The sequence below is a fragment of the Pollicipes pollicipes genome, unplaced genomic scaffold (genome assembly GCF_011947565.3).
Source record: "Pollicipes pollicipes isolate AB1234 unplaced genomic scaffold, Ppol_2.1 Scaffold_2555;HRSCAF=2994_pilon_pilon_pilon, whole genome shotgun sequence".
Lineage (NCBI taxonomy): Eukaryota > Metazoa > Arthropoda > Thecostraca > Pollicipedomorpha > Pollicipedidae > Pollicipes > Pollicipes pollicipes.
In genome coordinates, this window is record NW_023596136.1 from 32,818,104 (window position 1) to 32,841,255 (window position 23,152).

General features: G+C 51.9%; 1 protein-coding gene across 1 annotated transcript; it reads right to left on the reverse strand.

Moving 5' to 3' along the window:
• Nucleotides 1–47: 47 nt before the first annotated feature.
• On the reverse strand, nt 48–19,095 carry LOC119104924 (cystathionine beta-synthase-like protein). The gene is made up of 13 exons (XM_037228677.1): nt 18,974–19,095; nt 16,038–16,238; nt 7,372–7,478; nt 6,278–6,412; nt 5,248–5,429; nt 4,745–4,871; nt 4,155–4,337; nt 3,542–3,672; nt 2,725–2,867; nt 1,772–1,906; nt 1,001–1,085; nt 598–706; nt 48–320 (listed from the first exon to the last, which is right to left on the reverse strand). Exons 2-13 carry the CDS (start codon nt 16,217–16,219, stop codon nt 190–192), a joined length of 1,650 nt encoding a protein of 549 aa, XP_037084572.1. The 5' UTR covers nt 16,220–16,238; nt 18,974–19,095; the 3' UTR covers nt 48–189.
• Nucleotides 19,096–23,152: the final 4,057 nt, after the last annotated feature.

The following is a 23,152-nucleotide window of genomic DNA, read 5'->3' on the forward strand; positions in this document are numbered from 1 at the left end:
CGGCAACGGGCGCTGCCTATTCGCAAGCTCCGAACAGAGACAGTCACTCTCAAAATCCAGTATATTCCGACTCGCAAATATCCAGTATATTCGGATGCAATCCACGCGTAGACGCGTCGTTCGGAGGCGGCCCGCTGGGCGGCTCCGGCGCCGGGCGGCGGCCGACTTCCCGCCGGCCAAGCGCTGCCACTAGGAGCAGGTGAAGGTGGCCCGGCTCGGCTCGGCCTGCGTCTCAGCATCCATGATGTAGGACAACAGGTCGATCTGCGTCACCACGCCGATGATGACCTCCTTCGTCTCCGTCTGAGCCTTGTCCACGACTGGAACGTGGCGCCGAGTGAGTACAAACAGCGCTGGGACGCCCCCGCGGCGACGGCACGTACGATTTCTGCTGACCACGGTAAACGCTACCAGATAACCGGAATACGTCCGATTAGGTTTTAATGGCAAGGTCAATGTGCTCGACATCACGAGAGCAGGACACTCGGTCAATTTAGAACCCATTCATCCAGATCACCCTGTTGTGACCCACTTAAGCGAAACACTGTGCACCTGAACCGCTCGTGAGCCGCTGCCCGTGCTGCGCGGCGTGCCTACATATTTTCTGGCCGTGGACGATAAGGGCGAAGTGGTCCTTCTCGAGGATGCGCGAGAGGCTGCCAAGCGTGCCATCTAGCGACACCTTCCGGAACTGGCCGTATAGCACCTGCAACAGCCGGGCGCCAGCGCGGTCACCGCACGCCTGCAGAGGGGCGAAGGCCTGCAGCGCGCAGGTCACGCCCGATGAGCTCAGCTGCCGGACTGGACGGAGTAGTGGTCATGGAACAGGCGAGTGACGGCGAGATTCTGTCGCGGGCCCGACCCAGGGCCGACCTCGAGCCACGCATATCGGCTTTCAGCCGGGCGTCTGGATGGTCCTACGTCGGGAGTACACTGTCCTCAGTGTGTACGAGCAAGTGCATTCAGGGTTCGGGAGGCGCGCAGACGAATGGCAACTCACTTCGCCGACCGGCGTGGACGGCTCCACCTTCCTGTTGACCAGCTTCGACATGAGCGACCCCAGCGTCACCATGCCCCGCACGTCCCTGCAAAGGACGGCGGCCGGCGTCAGCGCCGGGCCGGCCGGACTAACACACGCGGTGACCAGTCCAAAGGTAATGGGGTGTATCATCACGCAGGACCAGTCTCAAGCTCCTGCCGGTATGCCGTCATCCAACATAGCATCTCATCCGTTGTGGGTACTGAATACTGAATAAGGACTGAATCGTGTTGAGCACATATCACCGTTAAGAGCAAAATGGTTTCCCATTAGGACTAGTCAACCTTATCAATCCCAACGGCCCCATTCCTGCCAATGAAACACCTCCTCCCGATTGAAAACCTTTATTCATCGGCACCATCGTGACCAATCGTTACCGGCCACTGGCGGTGCCGACTGGCAATGAGGCGAACTCTCCTTCCAGCCCAACCCTTCCTGTGAGTTCAATCCCCGCAACTAGACCAAAACTCTTGATCATCGAGCCTATCCAGGTCGCTGACTGGGCCTGCTGTGGCTACCTCGCCTTAGGTTCATCAACCCCATCCCGCTCTGCCCACCCTCGCGTAGCTGACGCTCCTGAGCATTGCTAACAGTGTCTTCAGCCAGGAGATCAGCCGTTATGGAATGATTCCCTCTGGCCGGCCGACTCCTCCGTGGTGTAAGACCTCTCTGGTCGGATGGCCAGCGTTCTGGCATGATCTGGTCCATACTGATCAACTTCATGACCCTCACCCATGCTGGTCGACCACGGGCAGCTGGTCGAAGCCCTCGTGGTTCATGATATCGATGGCGTCCTGGCAGGAAACGCTCGGCAGCACCGTCAGAGGCGTCGACACGTCCAGTACAGCGATCCGCTGCTGCCCCCACCTGGCGGCCGCGCGGCGGCGTGTCACGTGACACCGCCCCGGGGCAGAGGCGGTTGGTAAGTCACGTGATGTCTGACAGGGCCCGTGAGGCGAGGAAGAAGAACTCTGAGAAGCGTGCGAGCAACCCAATCGGATGGCAAATGGTCGTAGCTGGCGTGCAATCTGTGATCTGGTAGGAGACGTTAAGTTGGGATACAATCATCACAAACGGAGTAGGCTTAACAAGACTTCAATCCTCCCCAGCGTGGAGCACTACGTATATATCTTCCCTAACGTTAATAAGCCCCCGTTTGTGTCCTCGGTAACCTAAGGGTTGCAACGCTGGCCTCGTAATCAGATGGCTCTAGTTTGAATCCCAGAATTTGAAGGAGAAAAATTTTGTCGTCAATCGTGAATGACTGGAAGCCGAACACTATCCGGTCCTTATTAGGACATAATTACACCTGAGGACGGCTGGAGTGGCCGAAACGTGTGCATACAACACTTACAAGGAAAGTGGCCCGAAAATTATTTCATGCCTGTGCAATGTCTTAAACTACACGCCTGTCGCTCAGACTCAACAGCCCTCCGTGTCATTTCGTGCAGGCCGCAGGAGTTGGTCGTACCGCATTTCTCATTAGAAGTGGTGTTCCTCGGAATGGTATCTATCATATGGGCTTGCGAACCGCCTGCGTATTGTCTCTAACCGTGACGCTGCTATCGCGTGCACGGCATGTCTGACCAGATACGCCATGAAACAGAGCTCATGTTTCGTTTGGGTGATGTCTTTCGCCAGGACCTGTACTTCGTCTGGAGTGCGTCCCGGGAGCTGGGCCTCACCAGGATTCGTATTTCGTCGGAACCGCGTCGCAGAAGCCCCGTTCGGCCATCCACTCGTCGTCCAGGAACTTGGTCATGTAGTTCCGCACGCTGTCCGGCAAGATTACCACCACACGGGAGCCCTCGGGCAGGTCACGGGCGGCCTGGAGCGGGCACCAGCGTCAGATGTCACTCCAGCCGGTCAGACGGGAGCGGCTGCCCTGCTTTTGCAACACACGAGCTGGTTATCTGAAGCCACCTGCGCTTTCTGAAGACATTATTAGTTGATATCGCCCCAGGTCAGTGGATGGCTAGCAATGCTGGTGTTGCTTTGGTCTAGATAAAGGCCTATCATTTGTGTGGTCGCTCTTCACGACGTCACTTCATGACGCCACTAAATGTCATAGGTCTAAAAAAAAACAGAGATAGCATACACGCTGAACAGCTTAGACGTGCTCCGATTTGTGCTGATGGATATCACAGATAAGATATTTACACTCGTGTTTTCCACTCCGTCCCAACCCAATGTCCCTTTTCAGAGGAAGCCAACAGACCATGCATTGGCTCAAAACCCTATTCCAGCGCTTTACCAATTCGCCCGAATTTACCATTTCGCCCCTTAGCCTCTGGTCACGTGAATTGTCGCGAAAACTACGCCCTCTGAGGATGACGTAACAGTGGCGGCGCCAGCAGCGCTGCAGTCGGAACCCAGCGCTGCAGTAGGAACCCAGCGCTGCAGTCGGCGCCCAGCGCTGCAGTCGGCGCCCGGCGCTGCAGTCGGCGCCCAGCGCTGCAGCGCTGGCCGGGAGCTGACCGGGCGCTGAGCGGCGCTGCTCACCTGGCAGGCGGCCTCGACGGCGGTGCCGCTGCTGCCGCCGCATAGCAGACCCTCCTCCCGGATCAGCCGACGAGACATCAGGAACGACGCCTTGTCCTCGCCCTTCACCCACACGTCCACCACCGAGCGGTCTGCAGCCAGCCGGCACGGGCACGCGGTTAGTCGACGGTCGTCCGTGGACCGGAGCCGGCCGGCGCCCCAGGCACCCTCTGGGCGCCAGACGAGGCAGTGCGGGCAAACCCGACACGCTGGTGTGGCAGGCCAGGCAGCAGGTCTGCGCCGCAGGCTCAGTCATGATGTTTTGGCAAATGGCCGTCGTCATACTTTTCACTGTATCACGGTGTACACAGCACGGGAAAAGTGTGTTCTCTACAGTCTAAATCTGATCGAAGAATTGTCTTCACTCCGAGTGGGGTGGTTTCGCCCATTGGTCATGACACTCATGCAAACACCGATTCGCGTGCCCTCAACATAGCAAAAAACAAATACTCAATCTCCCTGACACAGACTTCCGACCCCGGGCCGATGCGCAAACCACGCCATCCCCGCTACAGCCACCGCTATCTCAGCCACCGCCAGGACACCCGAGGACGGAAACCAACTGAGCGCTGACCTAGCACGGTCGGGTAGAAGTCGTAGCCGATCCCCTCCACCTCGTAGAACTGTGCGTCGATCACCTCATGCGGCTCGTGTGCCAGGATCGAGCCGTGCGGATCGACGCCGACGATCACACACTCGGGGCACCTCTCCTTAAGCTTACGGCCCACGCCGGTGGCCGTGCCGCCCGTGCCCGTGCCTGACAACAACGGAGCCGGCGTTGACATCCGCAAGTAGCATCGACATGAGAAAATGGGCATGTTGTATCCCTCATAACATGATGCACAAAACGCTCAAACTTTGGTGTTTGACCGTGATGAAAGAGGATGACGAACGAGGATTTTTAACTACGCTGAAGGAGCTCGTCTGGTTTCATGAACCTCTTCTTTCCATCAGAGCGAGCGTCAGTATGAGGCGCTCGTTCAGAGTGGCGATTCCGGCCTTAGTCTGACAGTACAACACCGCCCAGCCTCAGCAGACCGCCGACATCTGGGATGGCCGCTGGCAGAGAGACACTCGTGCGACCCACCGTCGAGTGCGGTCAGGTCAGGGGGGGGGGGGGGGGGGGCGCGGCCCGGCACCGAGCCGTGACGGTCTCGGACTCACCTGCCACTACCATGTCGACGCGGCCCTGACACTGCTGCAGGATCTCCTCCGCGGTGGTGTCGTAGTGCGCCAGCGGGTTGCCCGGGTTACGGTACTGGTCCAGGATCACGGCGTCCGGGATCTCCTTCTGCGAGGTCAGCCCGCAGCAGCGGGTTACTGCCGGTTCCGTCACATCACACACCAGTGAGACGCGATCGAAACACTGTGAGGACTGTACTTGCAGCTGGTAGCGTACGGGTCTCTGGTTCTAACCACGATTTCAGCCCTGCTTGTCTTGCGCTGCCGGAGTGAGTGAAAACCTGTTCCCACTCACGGAAATAAGAATGATCAGTGTTCACTGCTTGTCAAGGACACGTCGCTATTGTGCGTAACAGACATACAATGAAACGTTGGCGCATTAATGCACGTCGCATTTTCCTGAAATACCGTGTTGTATTCGGCTATGCCAGGCTGGTACATGTTCTACCCACAATGCGCCGGTGGGCAGGCCGCTGATAACCTACCTGGAGGCGCTGCGCCACCGAGATGTGGCTCTCGGGTGAGTCCCACGAGGCAGAGGTGGGCGTGCGCACGATCTCCGCACCCAGTGCGCGCAGCGTCGCCACCTTCTCGTTGGACATCTTCTCCGGCATGACGATGATGGCGCGGTAGCCCTTGACAGCGGCGGCCAGCGCCAAACCGATTCCTGCAGAGCGGTCGGGCAGGTGACGTCAGCTCGCGCTAGCTGAGCGGTCCCCCCCCCCCCCCCCCATCGGGGCGGGAAACAAACCATCAGCACAGGTGCATCAGCAGGTGCACCTGGATCTAATTACATGCCAGTAACAGGCTGGCGCCACACCGCGCCGGAAACAGGAGCAGAGAGTGACGCTCTGCGGCGTCATCAATGCACGCATCTGCGGCGTCATCAATGCACGGCCATGACCCATGTGATCTGTGAGCGGTTTTGTTTGTCAACAACGTGCATGCAAGCCTCTGGTGCTTGTGGATCTAAAGCACCGCATCGTCAATGTCCGTCCTGATGGATTACTAGGTTATGACGTCTGCTTTGTGATTCAACCCCCGTAGCCGGGCGGTTGATTCCCCTGGTCCCCTTAATCCCCTGATTCAGCCATCCGGTCGTGTATCTTTAGGCGCTCGCTATCTGCCCTTGACTGGGATAGCCCGCGACTGGTGCAGGCGATCGCGCTAGAGGTCAGGTGACGTCAGAGTGCAGTGCGGACAGTACTGAGCTTTGATGCACGTTAAACTTTCGTCACAAAATGTTGTTGTTGATCTTGAGTTTCACGACCGGATGGTGGGGTTTGGGCTCACACAAGCAGTGCTTAGCGTGGGCTCTGATCCCGGAGATTTATATAATTTAAAGCTTTGGACTAAATCTTAAACAACATGCCGAGCATTCAAAGTGAATATGAATATGAACACACACGTGCACAACCGGCCATGGCACCTGCACGTGTGTCGATGTGGGGTGTTGAAGGCAGCGGATACAAACGGCGGATACATATTCATGACGGCTGTGGCGTGACCACGGACCTGTGTTTCCAGATGTTGGCTCGATCAAAGTCGAGCCGGGCTTGAGGATGCCGTCCTTCTCCGCGTCATTCACCATGCGAAGGGCGATGCGGTCCTTGACGCTGCCGCCGGCGTTGAAGAACTCGCACTTCACCACTGCCGCAGGTTCAAATGATTAGGTACGTTCCAATTCTCGGTTAGTGAAAAGGCGATACCATGCTGGTGAGATGTTGACAAAGGCCTCAAAGCGTTGAGCTTTGCGAACCCGGACAGTCCATAAAGAAAAACAACGATAATGTCAACGTCTACCAAATCAAAAGGGCGTTTCAGCGTTATATGAGGTTCTGAATTAAAGTAACCTTTTAAGATCACAGTGACAAATATATGTAGTTGCACACTGAGTCACAGATACATACATGCGCACACATCCGAATCATGTCCAAAAGCCCTCTTATGGTTTTTTATGCTGAAATTAATTGGGCCTGTATGTACCAGGTCGGATGGGCTAAACAGACATATCAAACAATCATTTCAATGCCATTACAATTTTCGACGTTTGCAGCAGTGCTCATGGCCACATTCATAACACAAAGTATTTTTTTTCAAAGTATAACCGACTCAAACGATTACTTGATGATGATGATGATGATGATTTGGGGTTTTAGGGCGCATCGACTTACTTGATGACAGTTTGAGTTTACTAATTGCTCGTGGTAAACTGAGGATTGACTTTTCTGCAGGTAGGTCAATATAAGGCAAGGAACAAATCGGCATTCCAATGGGTTTGATGGCCACCTGTTTAGGATATTCACGCGTCCCTGCATGATAAACCGAATGTCATTTCTCTCCATTCCCAGGCGACAAAAGGTAGTAAAAGAACGGCTTGCGCTGAGCAATGAAGACGGTACGGTACTTTAATTTCAGGCAATCAATATCCACTGCTGGCCATGAACAGTCGCGAACGGATGGGACAGCCTGCGCAGGGCGTATGATGGGTGTTGATCGTGAGCAGTAGCAAAGCTCGCGAACGCGGCGATCCGCATACATGACGCCACGGTCTCCACACTTACGACCAGAGGGACGTGCATACATGACGCCACGGTCTCCGCACTTACGCATTTCGCATTTCAGGCCGAGCGACTGGGGGATCTTGTTGAGGCGCACGAGCGGCGTGCGTCCGATCTGATGCAGAATGTCCGGCATCACCTTAAGCTCCTCACGACTGTTGGAATGCACAGAGATCAGGCTGTTAATCAATTAATCAATCAAGCTATTAGTGAGCCAGGTAACGGGCAGTGTCAATGCCTGCTTTCTTTTTCCAGTGGCCCCAACATGCCAATAATCAGGGCAAATATTTATTTCATGCTGTTTGAACTTGTACAACGACTTAACCTAAGATGCCTCATGCTGGTTGTTGGAAACGTCGCAACAGCTCCCAATCTCGGAGAGTTTGGGAGCTGTTGGGAGCGGGAGCATGCATCCGATGGGCGACTGTCCTGATGGGACAGGTTCTTTGCCGTCTTCCGACTGCTGAACGGGAGACGAGGCAAACGCGCCGCGTCATGTCGCCAGAAACACGCAACACCGATCGTGGCTTGGGCACCCGGGAGGCAGGGTAAGATTTTTGAATTTGGGGTTCTCACTTCGCACGCAATTTCGGCCGCTTTTGAAGTGGAACGCTCGCAATGAGCTTTGCTTGTAGACGTTATATTTAGTTCTAATCGAAGAACACTATAAAGAATGTGCTACCTGTTCTGAGGTGGCGTTGATGGTACCTTATTTTTTCACAAACACTGTAAACTTCTCTCATTAGTTACACTTATACAAGCACTGTTGACTTCTTCAGGAGCAACAAAAACAATATTCAAGGACCAAAAACTTCCACACATTCGGGTGAACTTCTCATGCGACCTATATCAGGGACAGTTTGCCTGTTGATGCCGTTCAGGTCTGTCGTTATCTTGCTGTGACTGGACGCCACAAGATCAGCAAGCGGTGTTAGACTGGCGCAGATGCAGCCGGGGATCCTGGAGTCACTGCATCATCATTTGACTTTATTTTCACTCACCACCAGTAAAACCATTACCATTTCACCATTTCAGGTTTATAGACCTCACCATCACTTCACTTGAACTCGGTGATGGTCATGCAATTTATGTTTTTTGATACCCGCGTATGCATGTTTCTATTGAATGCGATAAATTTTAGGTGATTTTCAGAATTTCGTACGGCAATATAATCCATGCACAGGCATCACGTAACGTTATGATGACCTTAGGTCATGACCAGTTATGACCGAGTGACCTTATTCCACTGGAAACTAGGATGAACAGCCTGTTTTGTCCATGGCTTTACATATCATTCCTTTCCCGCTTTAGTGCTCCCAATTTCCCTAATTGTTGGTAAAAATATGGCACCAGAATCACTTCACTACTCCAGTTTTATCAAAGCCTGTCACATCATCGGTGGTCATTAGGTAAACAGAACGGATCAGGCCCGATAAGCAAATTATCAACTAAAATACTCGGGGTAGTGACTGCCGGTTGAATTGTTCCATCAACCCATTGGCTACGATGCAAGTGTTGCAGGAAATAGCATGGCCGTGCGTTGGGAAAATAAGACAGTGACTGTAGAGCCCATTTTTCAGCGCTGCTTTTCTTTAGCGTTGTGAACTGGAAGCATGCCAAAATATGTGGCTTAAGGCGCCAGCACACGCGGCGCCCGGGTGTATTATGCGCTGTATTAGTCCATTGAGTCACAGTGCTCATAAATCTTGAAACGCTGATTTCACACCACATTTTTGACATTTTTCTGCCCCTGACCACTTCAAGAAATATGCGGACTGCTCAGCAGAGTCCGATCAAGTATTCGCATCATGGTGTGTGCAATCGAGCTTTATGGGCTCACTTGGTGCACACAGTTCCCGTTCCGGCAATCATCTTGTGCGGTAGGTTCAGCATGTACCACCTCATGATGACGATAATGCCACCTTATGTCGGCAGCCCAAGTATAGATTGGTTGCCGACTATGAGGCTTTGGAATGGGTGTCCGCAGCCCACTGTAGGTTGGCTGCCGACTATGAATATGCGAAATATAAGCGTTGGTAGCCCTCTGTAGGTTGGCTGGCGACTATAAGGGTTTGGGACGGGTGTCGGCAGCCCACTGTAGGTTGGCTGCCAACTATGAGTCTGCGGAAGATGAGCGTTGGTAGCCCACTGTAGGCTGGTTGCCGACCTTGGAGTTTGGGATGGGTGTCGGCAGCCCACCATAGGTTGGTTGCCGACTATGAGGCTATGGGGTGGGTGTCGGCAGCCCACTGTAGGTTGGCTGCCGACTATGAGTCTGCGGAAGATGAGCGTTGGTAGCCCACTGTAGGCTGGTTGACGACTATGAGGTTTGGGGTGGGTGTCAGCAACCCACTGTAGGTCGGCTGCCGACTATGAGGCCATGGGAGGTGGACATCGGCATCCCACCAGGTGAGCTATGTTTAAGAGAACAGTTTTGCCTTACTTTATGTTGATGCAGCGGATTTTGTTCCGTTACAGACAAACAAAAAGCAGCTGGTGATTTTAGACCATGTTGCCGTGCCTTCTTTCTGGCATGAAGTCGCTGCAGCACACTTTTGGTAGGGGTGATGATGCGATACATTTCTAGCTGTTTTGAAGGTGGGTTCCGCGACGAGTTTTCTCCACGTCACGATCCGTCCTGGTGGAGCCCATGTATGACTGCAGTCTACCTGTTTGACAGCATAACACGTGTCTTGTAGTTCTGCATAGTGGCCACTAGCCAATGCCATTTTGTAGGACGGAAGGCGCCGTCCATCTCACCGGCTTCGCGAACAGCCAGCGGCAGTCCCCTCCCCCCCCCCCCCCCCCACACTCGAAGTGTGAGACTCAACGCGACCCTCTCCACTCCCCCATTCAAAATATACACATCTCATCGGACTGGTGACGCACGCCCTGAGTCGGGAAGGCCGAGAGGGGACGCTGTCGGTCTGCGCCGCGGACCAAGGCTAGCCTGGTGATCTGCCCTAAGTCGTTAGGGCTAGAGGTGGACACTGTCGGCCCGTCCCGGGGATCAAGGACCCGCACGCCCCCGCACTCACAGCGAGGCTCGCGTTCTACACGTGCGCCCGCCGGCTGTTGAGCTGGACTGAACGTGTCAAGTGTACCCAGACAAGCCCGGCTTCGCTCATTCGGCTGAGGGGCTGTCTGAAGGTGCAAGGCGGACAAGGGCCACGCACTTTCCGCGTGCGGACTGTTTACATCTTTGAACCGAAACGGCCCGCACGCCACGTGGGCCGCCGCATAAACACACTGATTACAAGGGCGAATGTTTGACGCTTCCTTCGGTTGCTTGCTTGTGCCATCAGTGACTAGCGTAGTTGCTAGCTGAAGGATGAACCCTAGAACTGTGCAACTTAAATCCCCGATCTCCAACGTCGGGGATTTCTCTCGCCAGGTCTCCATTTCAGTTAAGCAAATGGTCCCGCATTTCAAATACGAAGCAGATCAAATTCACGAACCGCTGCCCGACCTCGCGATGATATTCGACAACGTTTGCTTTCAACTACTCGACTTACAGGCTAGCTGCCGACTGATAAGCTAGCTGCAGGAGACGGCTATCCGACGTCTAGCTTGATCACTTGACGCACACTGTTGATCACTCGGCGGTTAGAGGCTAGCTGCAATCATAATCGTTTTTGGCGATACGCAGCCACTCGCCGCGCGCCACCTTTCATTAGTATATTACAGATGCGTCCCTTTCATAACTTGGGATCATTGAAATGGCGCTATCACTAGCTGTCTCAAAATGCTCAGATGCATGTGAGCCGTACAATCTAGAAATCTTCCTTTATTGATTTTGTGTGTCTGGAGTACACGCAGAACCTCCTTTTGTTTGCCTTGTGTGATGCCTTATTGAATTAGGGTGCTAATTCATTCGGAATGAACTCTGACAAGGTTTTCAAACACTGTGATTGCTGAATGAAACACAATGTTGCATGTGCATTGTTAACCAACAATTTTGAAACAATACTTAAGCGTTAGCATCATCAGGTTTAACAGCATCAAACGCACAGAAAATATTCTTTTTTAAGTTCGGTGTTGGTGGCGTTCGATCGCTGATGTGAGTTGCTGGTCTCTGACTGACCTATATGCTTTGACACTGACTGGCATTTGAGGGCCCGTGCCCGCGGTTCAGGAGCCCTTGGTACAGCCTACGGCTAGTTATTCTGGTCCTCCAAACGGGCCCATGATCCTCAGTTCCAGGAGAAACAACATTCAAAATTTAACATTGAGGCCCTTCGTGCCCCTCGGAACCGAGGGGGGGAGCACGTGCTCCTTGGCCCCCCGCATGCGGCCTTGACCCAATGGGAGCTTCTTTGGATCATCTTGGGGCCCCATGTCGATAATTGCGGGACCATGGTGACCACCTGGAGCACCCTGTGCGACAGGTACTGTCTCCTATATGCCTTATTCATAGCACTTTCACCGTTTATTCCACACTCGCTCACCTTTGCACTCCCGAGGCGTCAGATATCCATAAGATCTATGAAGAGTAATCCACAGCGATTGAAGCGACAGCTTTGGAAAGTTCTCGTCAGGCTACGTAAGGTACATCAATTAGCAGTTAATACCTTGTGTACCCCTCCTGTTATCTACAGAACTAAGCATGCTACAAAATCCTATGAGTCTGCGGAAGATGAGCGTTGTTGCATTGTTGCGTTGTTGAAGATGAGCGTTGAGCGATGAGCGTTGGAAAATGCGTTGAATAGATCTTGAAAAACTATATCAGATGGGACTAGTGGACAACAGACTAGTAGGCATTGACACATGTGATCTGTGACATGCTATATAACGTCAGAGGTAAACGCTTTTGTTGCATTGGCCAGCTATACCCAGCTATATACAGTCCAGCTATACCCGAAACGTACACAAGTCACACCAATGGAGAAAGCAGAATGGGAAGGTATTTCACAGCTGTACGGTATGTGCCATCGAAGTTTAAGCGTGCAGCCTTAAAATGTTTAATCTGGTGGCGAGGTGTAAGAAGTGATCTAGCCAGACACTAGATGAGCTGGCCTTAAAAAGGACCTACCAATATTGTCTCGTACTTGAAGTGGATTAAGTTGAGAAACGAAAGTCTAGAAACCCTTCAATGTGCATTGCGCACGATGAAAAGGTGTCGCAAGCCAGCTTTGAACAAATTGTCATCGACTCGACCTCCAGAAGGAAATGGCGCATCACGAATTGTCAAGGCACAAACTTAAAATTTAAACAAAATGTGTAGAAATAATGTAGACTCAGTGTATGAAAGTTTTGGCTCCCTGTCCAAAACCTTCCAGACATCATTTCACAAAAACTTAAGCAGGGTCATAACCCCCCCCCCCCCCCACCCACACACACACACACATACACACTCTTAAGGCAAGGCTAACGGACTCTCCTTTTAATTTGATGGCACCGTCTGTCTCGGTCACCTGGGGTCTCTTACAGACTTCGCGGGGTCACCTAAACCTTTAAGTCGGTAAATACATGTTACGCCTTGTCAAACAGCCAAAGAAGTGGCTACCCCCTCACCCCTGGTGGTGTCGTCTCTGCCGGCACCTGACGAGCCGCATATGTGGACCTGTCAGGAAAGCGGTCAATGTAGATTGCCGAGTCCTTGCGACCGACAGACCGCGTAGAATGCTGTTAGCATCCCATGGGGGAGAATTTTGCTGAGATTCGGTGGCTGGAAGCTCTCTACACATCATGAAATGGCAGCGCAAGCGTGACCAACCGCATGGAGAGGGCGTGTTCGGACAGGTGGTAAGAGGGCGTGTTCGGAGAGGTCGGAGCCCCGGACGTGGTGAGGGGGTGTGTTCGGACAGGTGAGACTTGGTGGTCCACGTTAGGAGCTCCGGACGTAGTGAGAGGGTGTGTTCGGACAGGTCGGAGCCCCGGACATTGTGAGAGGGTGTGTTCGGACAGGTGGTAAGAGGGCGTATTCGGAGAGGTCAGAGCCCCGGACGTGGTGAGGAGGCGTGTTCGGACACGTCAGAGTCCCGCACATGGTAAGATCAGACGGCGTGCATGAGCTCACATCCCTGGTGTTTGTCAGCCCCCCCCCCCCCCCTCCCCGGAACTGTGGGTTTAACCATGCATCAAGCAGAGCAGCCGCACGTTCCGCGAAGCGATGGCGTGGTAGCACGCACGGCTTAAACAGCGCCTGGTGTCAACGCACATCGGCTGAAGCGACACTCGCGTCGCCGCCGCATCCGAATGCTCCACTCAGGATCTCTGGACACGATTCAGAGTCCCTCCTCATGGCACACAGCGGGCGCACAAGGCTACACGCGCGTCCGCAAACCTTGACGCCGCTCTTGCACGCGACGACGACGGAAAGCAAGGCGCACTCAGATCGCCCGGCTGTGTTCACCAGGTCCGAATGGCGGAAGGTCGTGATCGGCCGTGGCGCGGTACGGCGCCAACACATGGTTTGCATATGGAATAGTAGCGAGCGATATTGAACAGCGCCGGCATATGTCACGCCACGTTTAACGGATATGGACCCACCGGGAAGAGCCCTTCTTGGATAAAATATTTACAAACGTGCGGAATTTCCGTCCAACATGTGCTGTGTTGATTTGTTATCTTCCACGTGTATCGTTTATTTTTGCGAGTTAGAGGCGCTCCTAACTCCGCCCGGTCGCCGCTCGGTCACAAAGTAAGAGGTCGTTCAGGTCGGCTCTCCCGACGGCTGCAGGCCTGCCGCCAGGAATCTGACGTTCCTGCGATGTATCCCACTGTATGCCCGTCCTCGCCGCGGGCAATCCCACCTGGTCCTGGGCAACGTGGCACGCGCAGCGCCAACACAAGTTCAGTGTAGCCTGCACGCGGTCCCGAGCACCGTGGCTCGGCCACGGCCAACACCAGTCCAGAGTAGTCTCCACCCGGTCCCGAGCACCGTGGCTCGGCCACGGCCAACACCAGTCCAGAGTAGCCTCCACCCGGTCCCGAGCACCGTGGCCCGCCCAGACGCGAGGGTCATCACCGGCGAATGGTTAGCGCCATCGGCTCCCACGTGCGGGTCCGGGCTCGAACCTCGGTTCCACCACGGCCCCTGAGCGCCAGTATGGCCCACGCGGTCGTTGGCGCTCCGCAAAAGGTTGCGCGACGACGTGCGTAAGGGTTCCTTGAAGACAGGTGAGGTCGCGGCCGTCGAACACCGCAAGGTGTCACAGTTGTGCACCGTAACGTGTAGCGTATGCCCATTTCATGGCTTCGGTATTGTTTGTTGAAAGGGACAAGTGTGCAACTGCTGAACTTCGCTATAGCTATACCGATGTTGTACTGTGCAGTGCTCTCATGCGGAGAGAGGAGACGCGGAGAGAATGATGGTTACATACCACTGATAACAACTACTCTCAGCGCTCTGATAATGACAGGCGCTACCAGCTCGAATGACTGCGCAAAAACTCAGAAGGCTTAGGGAAGAACTGCAACCATACCGGAGCACAAGGTAATGTCATCAGCCAAAGGTTTATCCGATACGGCATTGCAGACAATATTGGCCTGGTTGCATCAGCCAGCCTGACGTAAGGTGGCATGCGAATACAGGAAATAAGCAGTGAAATTTGCGAGCGTCTCGTGTAAGGATTGTGATGACTTGCACTCTGCAATCGCCAAAAACAGTCCTACGTCAGTATCCGTCCCTGTTCCGAGAAGGATACCGCATCGGCTCCGAGCTGTCATCAGTCGCTGGTTGGGGGAGGGGCGTATCAGCACTGCCTAGCCGTTTTCCAAACATATCAGCAGTCATAAACTGCGCAGGGTGAAGTTTATTTATACAATTAGCATGGAGATGTTCTGCCTCATTTGATCACTCTGAGCTTTTCTGGAGGCGCCGATCGGCGTTGGCAACAATATCTGAAATATATCTCAAAAAATTTAAGCGGTAGAATCATCGAACACCTACCGATTTAACGTGATGCAATATAAAAGTGAATATACTGTGCTTTGTGTGAGGAAACTGACTTCGAAATCACAGGATCTGCATCATCTTTGCACTCTTCAAATCCGAAATGCCCAGAACCAGTGGTTTAGGCACAAGATAGGAAAGGGGACAGGCTCGGCAAACCAACTTTGCAAAAAGTGATGAAACACAAGCTGTGTGGCTATGCGCAGTAAAAACTGAGCGCAGAAGTATTCATGCCCAAACATCTGCCACTTCCTTTCATGTGCTGCTCTTTGCGTCCAACCACAAGTTCTCATTATTCGCCAACGCTCAGCATACGTATCAATCGATTTGACAGGCATACGTTTCATACCCGCAGAAAACCATATTCACTCAGATTTAAGATCACCGTTGAAATCAAATTTGACGCCATTATCAAGCATTCTTTAAGATTTACGGATACGTGATCAGCTTTGCGTTTCACAGGGGTAGCAGTAATGTATGTTACAGGATGTTTTTTTTGGATGTTACGGGATGTTACGGGATGTTTTTTACGGGGACATGTTTTGCAAGACCTGCCATGCCCGACCAGCATCTAGTTCAACATGCCGTCGTTTGGTGTCTTTAAAATGCGGCCACCGTCCGTTTTAAAACCCTTCGAATGCCTATTAATTCGTACGGACACAGAGGCTGAGCTAAATGAAGTCCACGCTGCGGTGGCTATCACCGCGTTGGTTACGTGGTGTTTACATTGCATGCCGGCACAGTCGAGTGTTTGACAACCTTACGCCACCCATACGCAGTAGAGACCAGAGCCGGGCCGCAGCGGGTGTGTACTCACGGCGCGCAGTGGGTGTGGGGGCTGGTCTTGGCGTCGGCGGCTGCCGACCAGGTGCAGCGGGATGGCAGGTCCGGTCGGACGAACTCGGAGGCGTTGAGCGAGTGGCACGAGGAGGACCGCTGGCGGAGGCCGGGTGCGGCCGCGGCCACCGGAGTCGGGCCGGGCGTCGGTGTGGGCGCCATCACGTCACGGCAGTGCTGGCTGCCGACACGCCACCACCCATGTTACCGGCCGTGGGTGGCGGAACATGCAGCGGGCATGCGACACGTGAACATGGCAGCTGAAAGACTGGGTGGCTGCAGCTGCAACTTCCAGCAAGCAGGGAGCTAATATAGCGGGCTCTGAGGGGCGACACTGTTCCATGTATATGTGGCTCATTGGCCCATGCTTTGTGGGTGGGCGAGAAAGTCTCGCAGGGATGCAATAGCATGACTTTATAAACCATCACAATCCTCACCTAGTCAGACAGGTAACAGAGAGGTCATCCCAAGATTGAAAGCCACTACTCACCATTGCCATAAGCTAAGCTTTTTTCATACTTGGGAACGGTGTGATGCACGAACTAGGAGAAATCTGACGTCTATTCCATGCGGTTTAACCTATCGCGAATAACTCTATTTGCATTGGATAAAAGTGTCCCCAGTGCAAGACAATTTTTTTGCTTCGATTTGCCTTCCATCGCGAAACGCATCCCTGTTCATGTTTTTGAAGCGATCCATATTTCGTCCAAGGTGTGCGGGGCTTCATCACGCTGTTGCCATGTTTGTGAGACTGTTCTCATGGTGGCGAGTAAAAGTCGATCACAAAAGGACAGCTCAATTTGGCAACAAGAAGAGTCCATGACATTCGACGCAAAATGAGTCAACCGCGCATTGGATGTCGGCCACTGGTGTATAGAATTTTTGACCTCGACCCCAATCGCGTAAACACACGTGACTGGCCCCTTCCTACTTTATGTATATTAAGAGGCCCTCAAAATGTTGTTTGCATGAAATGTAAAACATCGCTTATCTGACACCCTGGTTCACCATAACCGTTAGTACAAAATCGTTTAGCTCGCTCTTGCTGATTACTACCGTGTCATGCTTGTGTGCATTTGCCATCCACCTCATCTCTGGGATAATACCGGTGCGACGGCTTATGATGAGAGAGCTGCTGCAAACAACTACGCCTTACACGCATCGTTATCCTAGAATGACGTGTACTGGGCGTGTGAAATGTGTTGGCGGCGCTTCGGCGATGGGGAAGCCCCGGACACCACTGCGACAGAGGCTACCCATTGTTCTGCGGTCCCAAACGATCTGAAGGGGTTTCTTCAAAGCCGAATAGTGCTGTACCAAAAACATTCTCTGTTTGAAAGTTGGCACAGCGCCAAACATGCCAAAAATAATGCTATTTGTTCGTTTTCATATGTTTCATGACACGTTTGGATGCCGCACGTCACTTTTCTCACACGCTCCTAGGTGGCCGGCTGAACGCGACGCGCTTAGGCGAGAGAGGTAATTTGGGCCCTTAAGACCAAAAAAAAACCTCAGAGAGCCAGACATATCAAATTTGCAGGGCAGATAGACCAATATGTTACCTCACCGGTGGCAAAATTTTAAGTCCATTGCTAATGACCTTTGGGGAAAATATTCAAGCAGGGTCAAACTCCAGATCGGTGTCCGAAGAGCACTCAAACCCCCTCATGCAACCACCTTTAACCTAGATGCCTCTTCTAAGCAAAGGGCCGCTGGTCTTCATATCAGGCCAGTGACCTTATTTCATCTTGAGAAGGTCACAGTGAACAAAAACCTACAATATTGCATTGATTTAACAACTTAGACAAGCGTCAAGGAATGCGTTTGCAGACACGATCCTGACAACTACGGTTCATTGGGTTCATTTTAGGTCAGTGATCTCCGACTCGGTTCAAATTACAATTAGCAGCAACACAGACTGCAATGGCGTATTTTATGATAAACGGTAAGACGGTGCTTTGGGTACTTCATAGATATTTTTGGAGACATTTGCATGTCATCAAAATTCAAGTACGCGGTGCAGTATAAGACAAACAGAAGCCTTTGCAGACAGATTCAGCCAACTGGAATTTGGGCATGTTGCCCAGCTTTGGTGTTGGTTAGTTCAGAACACGAGACAATTGCAAAGATTGGTGGCGGTAAGGTAATCCCTGAAGCTTATTTAGAAGCATAACGGTGCTCAACTGTTCACGAAATATGGAAGTTTCATGGTGCCCTATTTCACGATTAAATCCGCTGAAGAAATGCAATATATTTTCATGATTTTTCTTATTACAAAAATTTTGAAGTTTCCTTAGCTTATTCACTCTAGCGGTGCGATAACTTTCCCAAACAACAGCACATTAAGATAAAGATGAATCAGGGTGTAATAAAGAAGCAGATGTGAGGAAAAAGTGGGACATGGTTTAGTCATTCTCATTACCATAAGTTTCAGCTGATGATAGTGAATGCATTATTAATGTGAGTTAGCCATTTAAAATTGTCATCTACCGTCAATAAGACGCTCTACAGATATTTGCCCAGCTATCTGGGAGGAATTTATTCTGACTTTTCAGATTACAATCTGTGTTATGACAGTACATAATGCAATGAACGATGCAACAAAGTAACGATGGGTTCCCCCATAAAATGCGAGCAACGGAATAACCTAAAGTACAAACAAAATGTACTCCCACGCTTTTCGCACGCGTGTAATACAAATAAAAGTCAAAAGGGCATACAACGGTGAGAATGCGTCTCAGATCGCTTTAATATTGATCCCGGAAAATAAAGCCCTGGTCACTGCAATTCCCGTTGACCAACTGCGCTGCGTTCGTTGCCGTATTAACCTTACGGGGCACACCGCCACCCCCAGTGCCGTCGCCCTGCTTACGGTCTGTTCACAGCGATCCATGCGAGGCACCTCGGATGCCTCACCTGACTGCTGGTCTGAGCGACACGGCGGCCGGAGGCTCTGGAGGCTCTGGAGGCGGCGTGAAGGCTGCGGAGGCTGGCGCTCTGGCGCGGCACGTCCTACCACTCCGACGGCTGGGCGACAAGTGGGCCGATCCGGTGGCCCGCCACTGTTTATCTTGTGGACGCCACGTGGAATACTACCCAGGCGGCCAGGCGCGTTCGGCCAGCTGCCGCGATCACGGTCGAAGCGGTCAAACATGCAGCGCACCCTGGGAAGGGTGACCCCATGTGGTGTTTGCAGCGCTTCTCATCTGCCCCGCCCAGCGTGCCTCCCCTGCCAAACTTTCCGCGGCTTCTTTTGCTGTACCGATGTTGCGTCTCATCATTTCAGTCGTTGGAACTCACTTGTTGCATGCTGTCGTTTCTGTTGCACATGTTTTTCACGATGTGTACTACTGTGGCTGGCATTGCACCATCTCAGTGGATGTTAGATTCTGTTCCATCAATGCATAGGCGTGGTAGAAAAGCTGAACGAAGCAATAAGAGACTGATTTCTATCCCGCCGACCGTTGCAAAGTTGACTGAAAAACTCAATGAAGGAACAAGCAATGTGCACCGGTGGTTTATTTATCCCATCAGTCCACACTGTGTGATCAACAACATGACTTCCGGCCGGGCGTTCCATGGAGACAGACATGTTCAGCGTGGTGATGCATCTTTCACAACCCTTGACGACGGAATTGTTTTTACTTACGGTGATCGCTATTTTGCCACAACGGTAATTGCTACATACCCGGCTCCTAAGGCTCTTGGGTGGTATGCCGATGGATCTAAGACCGCCTTTGTGATCGCAGGCAGCGTGCGTGCAGTGAAAATGACGTCTTGCAAACAACTCACAGTGTGACTCTGTTCACCATTCACCATCGCCAACCCACCAGGGCTCGATGTGAGAACCGCTTTCATTATTATTATTAACCCGCGCTCGGACGGGGGTCAAGCTGACCCCCAAACATTTTTCCAGAATGATTTCCGAATTTTGCCAAATTTTGCATAGATGTAGACAGCTGAATAGCGGATCGTTTGACGTAAAAATTTAGATGTACCTTGTAAGGTCGCTGACCTATGGCAGGCGAAAGTCAGGTCATGGTTTCCGGGAAGACAATTTTTAGGGAATCGTTCAACTTGATGCAACAACGAAGTGTTTGACGAAGCCGTGCATCTCTGAGATGCTTTCTTAGGCACCACAAACATTGAATGAGAAAATTACGTTGACCTAAGGTCAGGTATAAAGGTCAGACCAAGTTTAAACCGACCTGATTTATTACTCTGGGGCTTGCTGTGTGGGATAGTTTCTGGTGCTCAATTTGCATTTATTGACAGCGGGAACCGAAATATACGTCTCTCATTGATTTTTCGAGGTCAGAAAAGGTCATTGACCGAAGATGACCCGGGTCGACATTTTATTTTAGGATCACACTGCCTAGCGTAATCTTTGTCGTTTATTAAAATGCAAAACTCAGAGCAGTCTTATATGATTTTGGTCACCATGACCTTCAAAAGATCAAACAAAGTCACTGACCTCAAGTGGGCTTGTGACCTTTTACTTAGAAATAGTTGCCTAGGTTCTGGGTGCACTTTAGAGATCAACCTGGAATTTAACCTTGTTTGAACTTATTTGACCTGTAGGTCATGCCCTATGAATGTCAAATTTTGAACTATGTGAGTTCATGTACACGTCAAGACGCCCTGTAAATTTGGCGTTTCTAGCTTTCTTAGTTCCAGAGATTTCAGCGGGGTCAAATTGGCCCCCACCCGGGCGAAGGGTATCTAGCCGGCCACCCGGGCGCGTGTTAACAATGACTTTCCAGCTCACATCACCTGTTGAAAACTCGTGATGTGTGCGAACGACGCGCAATCTATTCATAGGTGCTACCCGAACGCTTCATTTCGCCTCGAATATCGCCTGGAGGAAGCTGTGGCTATGTATGAATGTATATAGCTATGTGTGCATCTGCGGCATCTGAAAAATTGTCGTAAAGGCTGATGCATGATCTTATAAAAAGGCTTATCAAAGGTTGTTCTCTCCTCATTTGCAATGTTGCTTGGCTGTGTGGGGAAGTCGCACCAATGTTCAGCAGTACCGCATTTAAAAAGTGGCTAACCGCTGTAGAGTATTGTGAAAGGTACTCACAGCTATGACCATATTTCTTCCATACCAGCCGAGTTGCAATGGCACACATTTGACGAGCCCTTAGTTGAACGTGACCTGACGGTAATGCATACAATTTGACACATTTTTGGCCTAGCGATATCTTTGAAAGAGCGTGTGATGTACCGCGATGCAGTGTCAACCCGTGTCACACATGGGACTGCTGATAGTCTTTTGGAACCGCCGAGGGTGCGCTGCGGAGCTTTGCCTTCCGGGCCGCTTGCGCAGGGGGCAAGTTCCCTTGGGCGGCGCGGGGATGGGCGGCTCGAGTGTCTGTAACCGGCGAGCTCGGCGGCCGCTCCAACATACTGAAGTGTGACAGTGCATGATGCACTTAAGAGCTTTATTTTTATGATTCCTGTGTGTGCGTTTACATGCACACGTGTGTGTGATTACGTCTGTAAAACTTAACGCATAGCCAGAGTTGCCACCTGGTACAGTTTACAACAACGCATCCTCGATTGATAAATAAATATATGCTCTTCAACGGGGTACTTTTTTATTCGCATAAGATGCTTAATCGCAAAAACGCCACTGCTGTTGCCAGCAGCTATGGTTGCGTGAACTGTCATGCTATGGCGGGGACTTTAGGGAGCTTGACCACCAAAATGTAGGATGATTCAACATAATGCTCATGAGTGAGCATGATAAGAAACGGCTCAAGGTGCCTCCGACCCCCCTCCCCTTGTTCGATCCTGGACAACTATTCTCACCTCTGCCAGCAGTCACCAGCGGAGATACGCACATCTCGGGACAAAAGGTCGAATGGAAGAAAGTTCCATGGCGCAAAAACCGAATGATAAAAGGCGAACGACAGAAGTATCACCAACGATAAAAGTCGAATCAAGGAAACGTTCGAGGGACAAAAGCCAGAAGAGACAACAGTCGAATCCGAAAGAATGGAACGGAAAAAATAGTCAACGGGGATAGCAGATTGACAAATACTTCAGCACAGGAAAGCGACACACCAGTGGAAATCATGAACGAAGGCTTGGTGTTCGCAAAATGATTCGCGGGAACCAGGGAAGCAGTCTTTGGTCCTCGTGGAAAGCTAATGGAAAGCAGTAACGGGGTTCTGGTGCTTGTGGGGGAACCAGTGGGAGCCAGGAATACATATCACCATTTACAAAAGTACCACAGACCAGAAAATAAGGTACTGTATTTGCAAAGAAGCCAATAGGACCCAGGAACTAGGGGTGGAGGTTACGAAATAACCAGCCGATACCACAGCTCCAATATTTCGTTTTCAGAAGAAGGAAGTGGGAGCCTGGAACCGAAATTAAGAAGCGGGAACCATGATTAAAGAAAGTCCGTGCCTGCCTCGACACAGGGACTACACACAAGGACAAACAAAAACTACAACACAAGGACTAACCAAAAAAACGGGATCCGCGACGAGCGCCACCGCTGTGTTCCGCCCCCTGCCGTGCACACCTATGCTGCTCACGACTAGTGACCCAGGCGGGTGGGCAGGGGGGGGGGGGCAGCAGGGGATCCCTGATCAAAACTTTCAATTTGCATAAATGATGCCAGATTTACAGATAAAGAGACACTAAAAAATTCGTATCACTGCGAGCGTTTGTTTTTCACTCGTGGTCAAAACCCGTAGACGGAGTCAATTTTCCCCCGGCCGGCCGGACGCGGCTTAACGTGCAACGCCTGAAAAAGCGCTGGTTTCTGAGAAGAATTCAAGGCTAGAACCTGGGTTTTAGTGCCTGCCGCAATACCAATCTGCACTGGACCTTGCTCACATTGTCGTTATCATGAGGACTTTCACAACCCACTCGGCCGCTGAGGCTATACGGCTTGGCCTGCCTCTCTCTCTCTCTCTCTCTCTCTATCTATCTATATCGCTTATCTCTATCTCTCTCTCTCTCTCTACTCTCTCTCTCTCTCCTTCTCTCCTCTCTCCTCTTCTCTCTATCTCCTCTCTCTCTCTCTCTCTCTGTCTCTCTCTTCTCCTCTATCTCTCTCTCTCGCTCTCTTCTCTC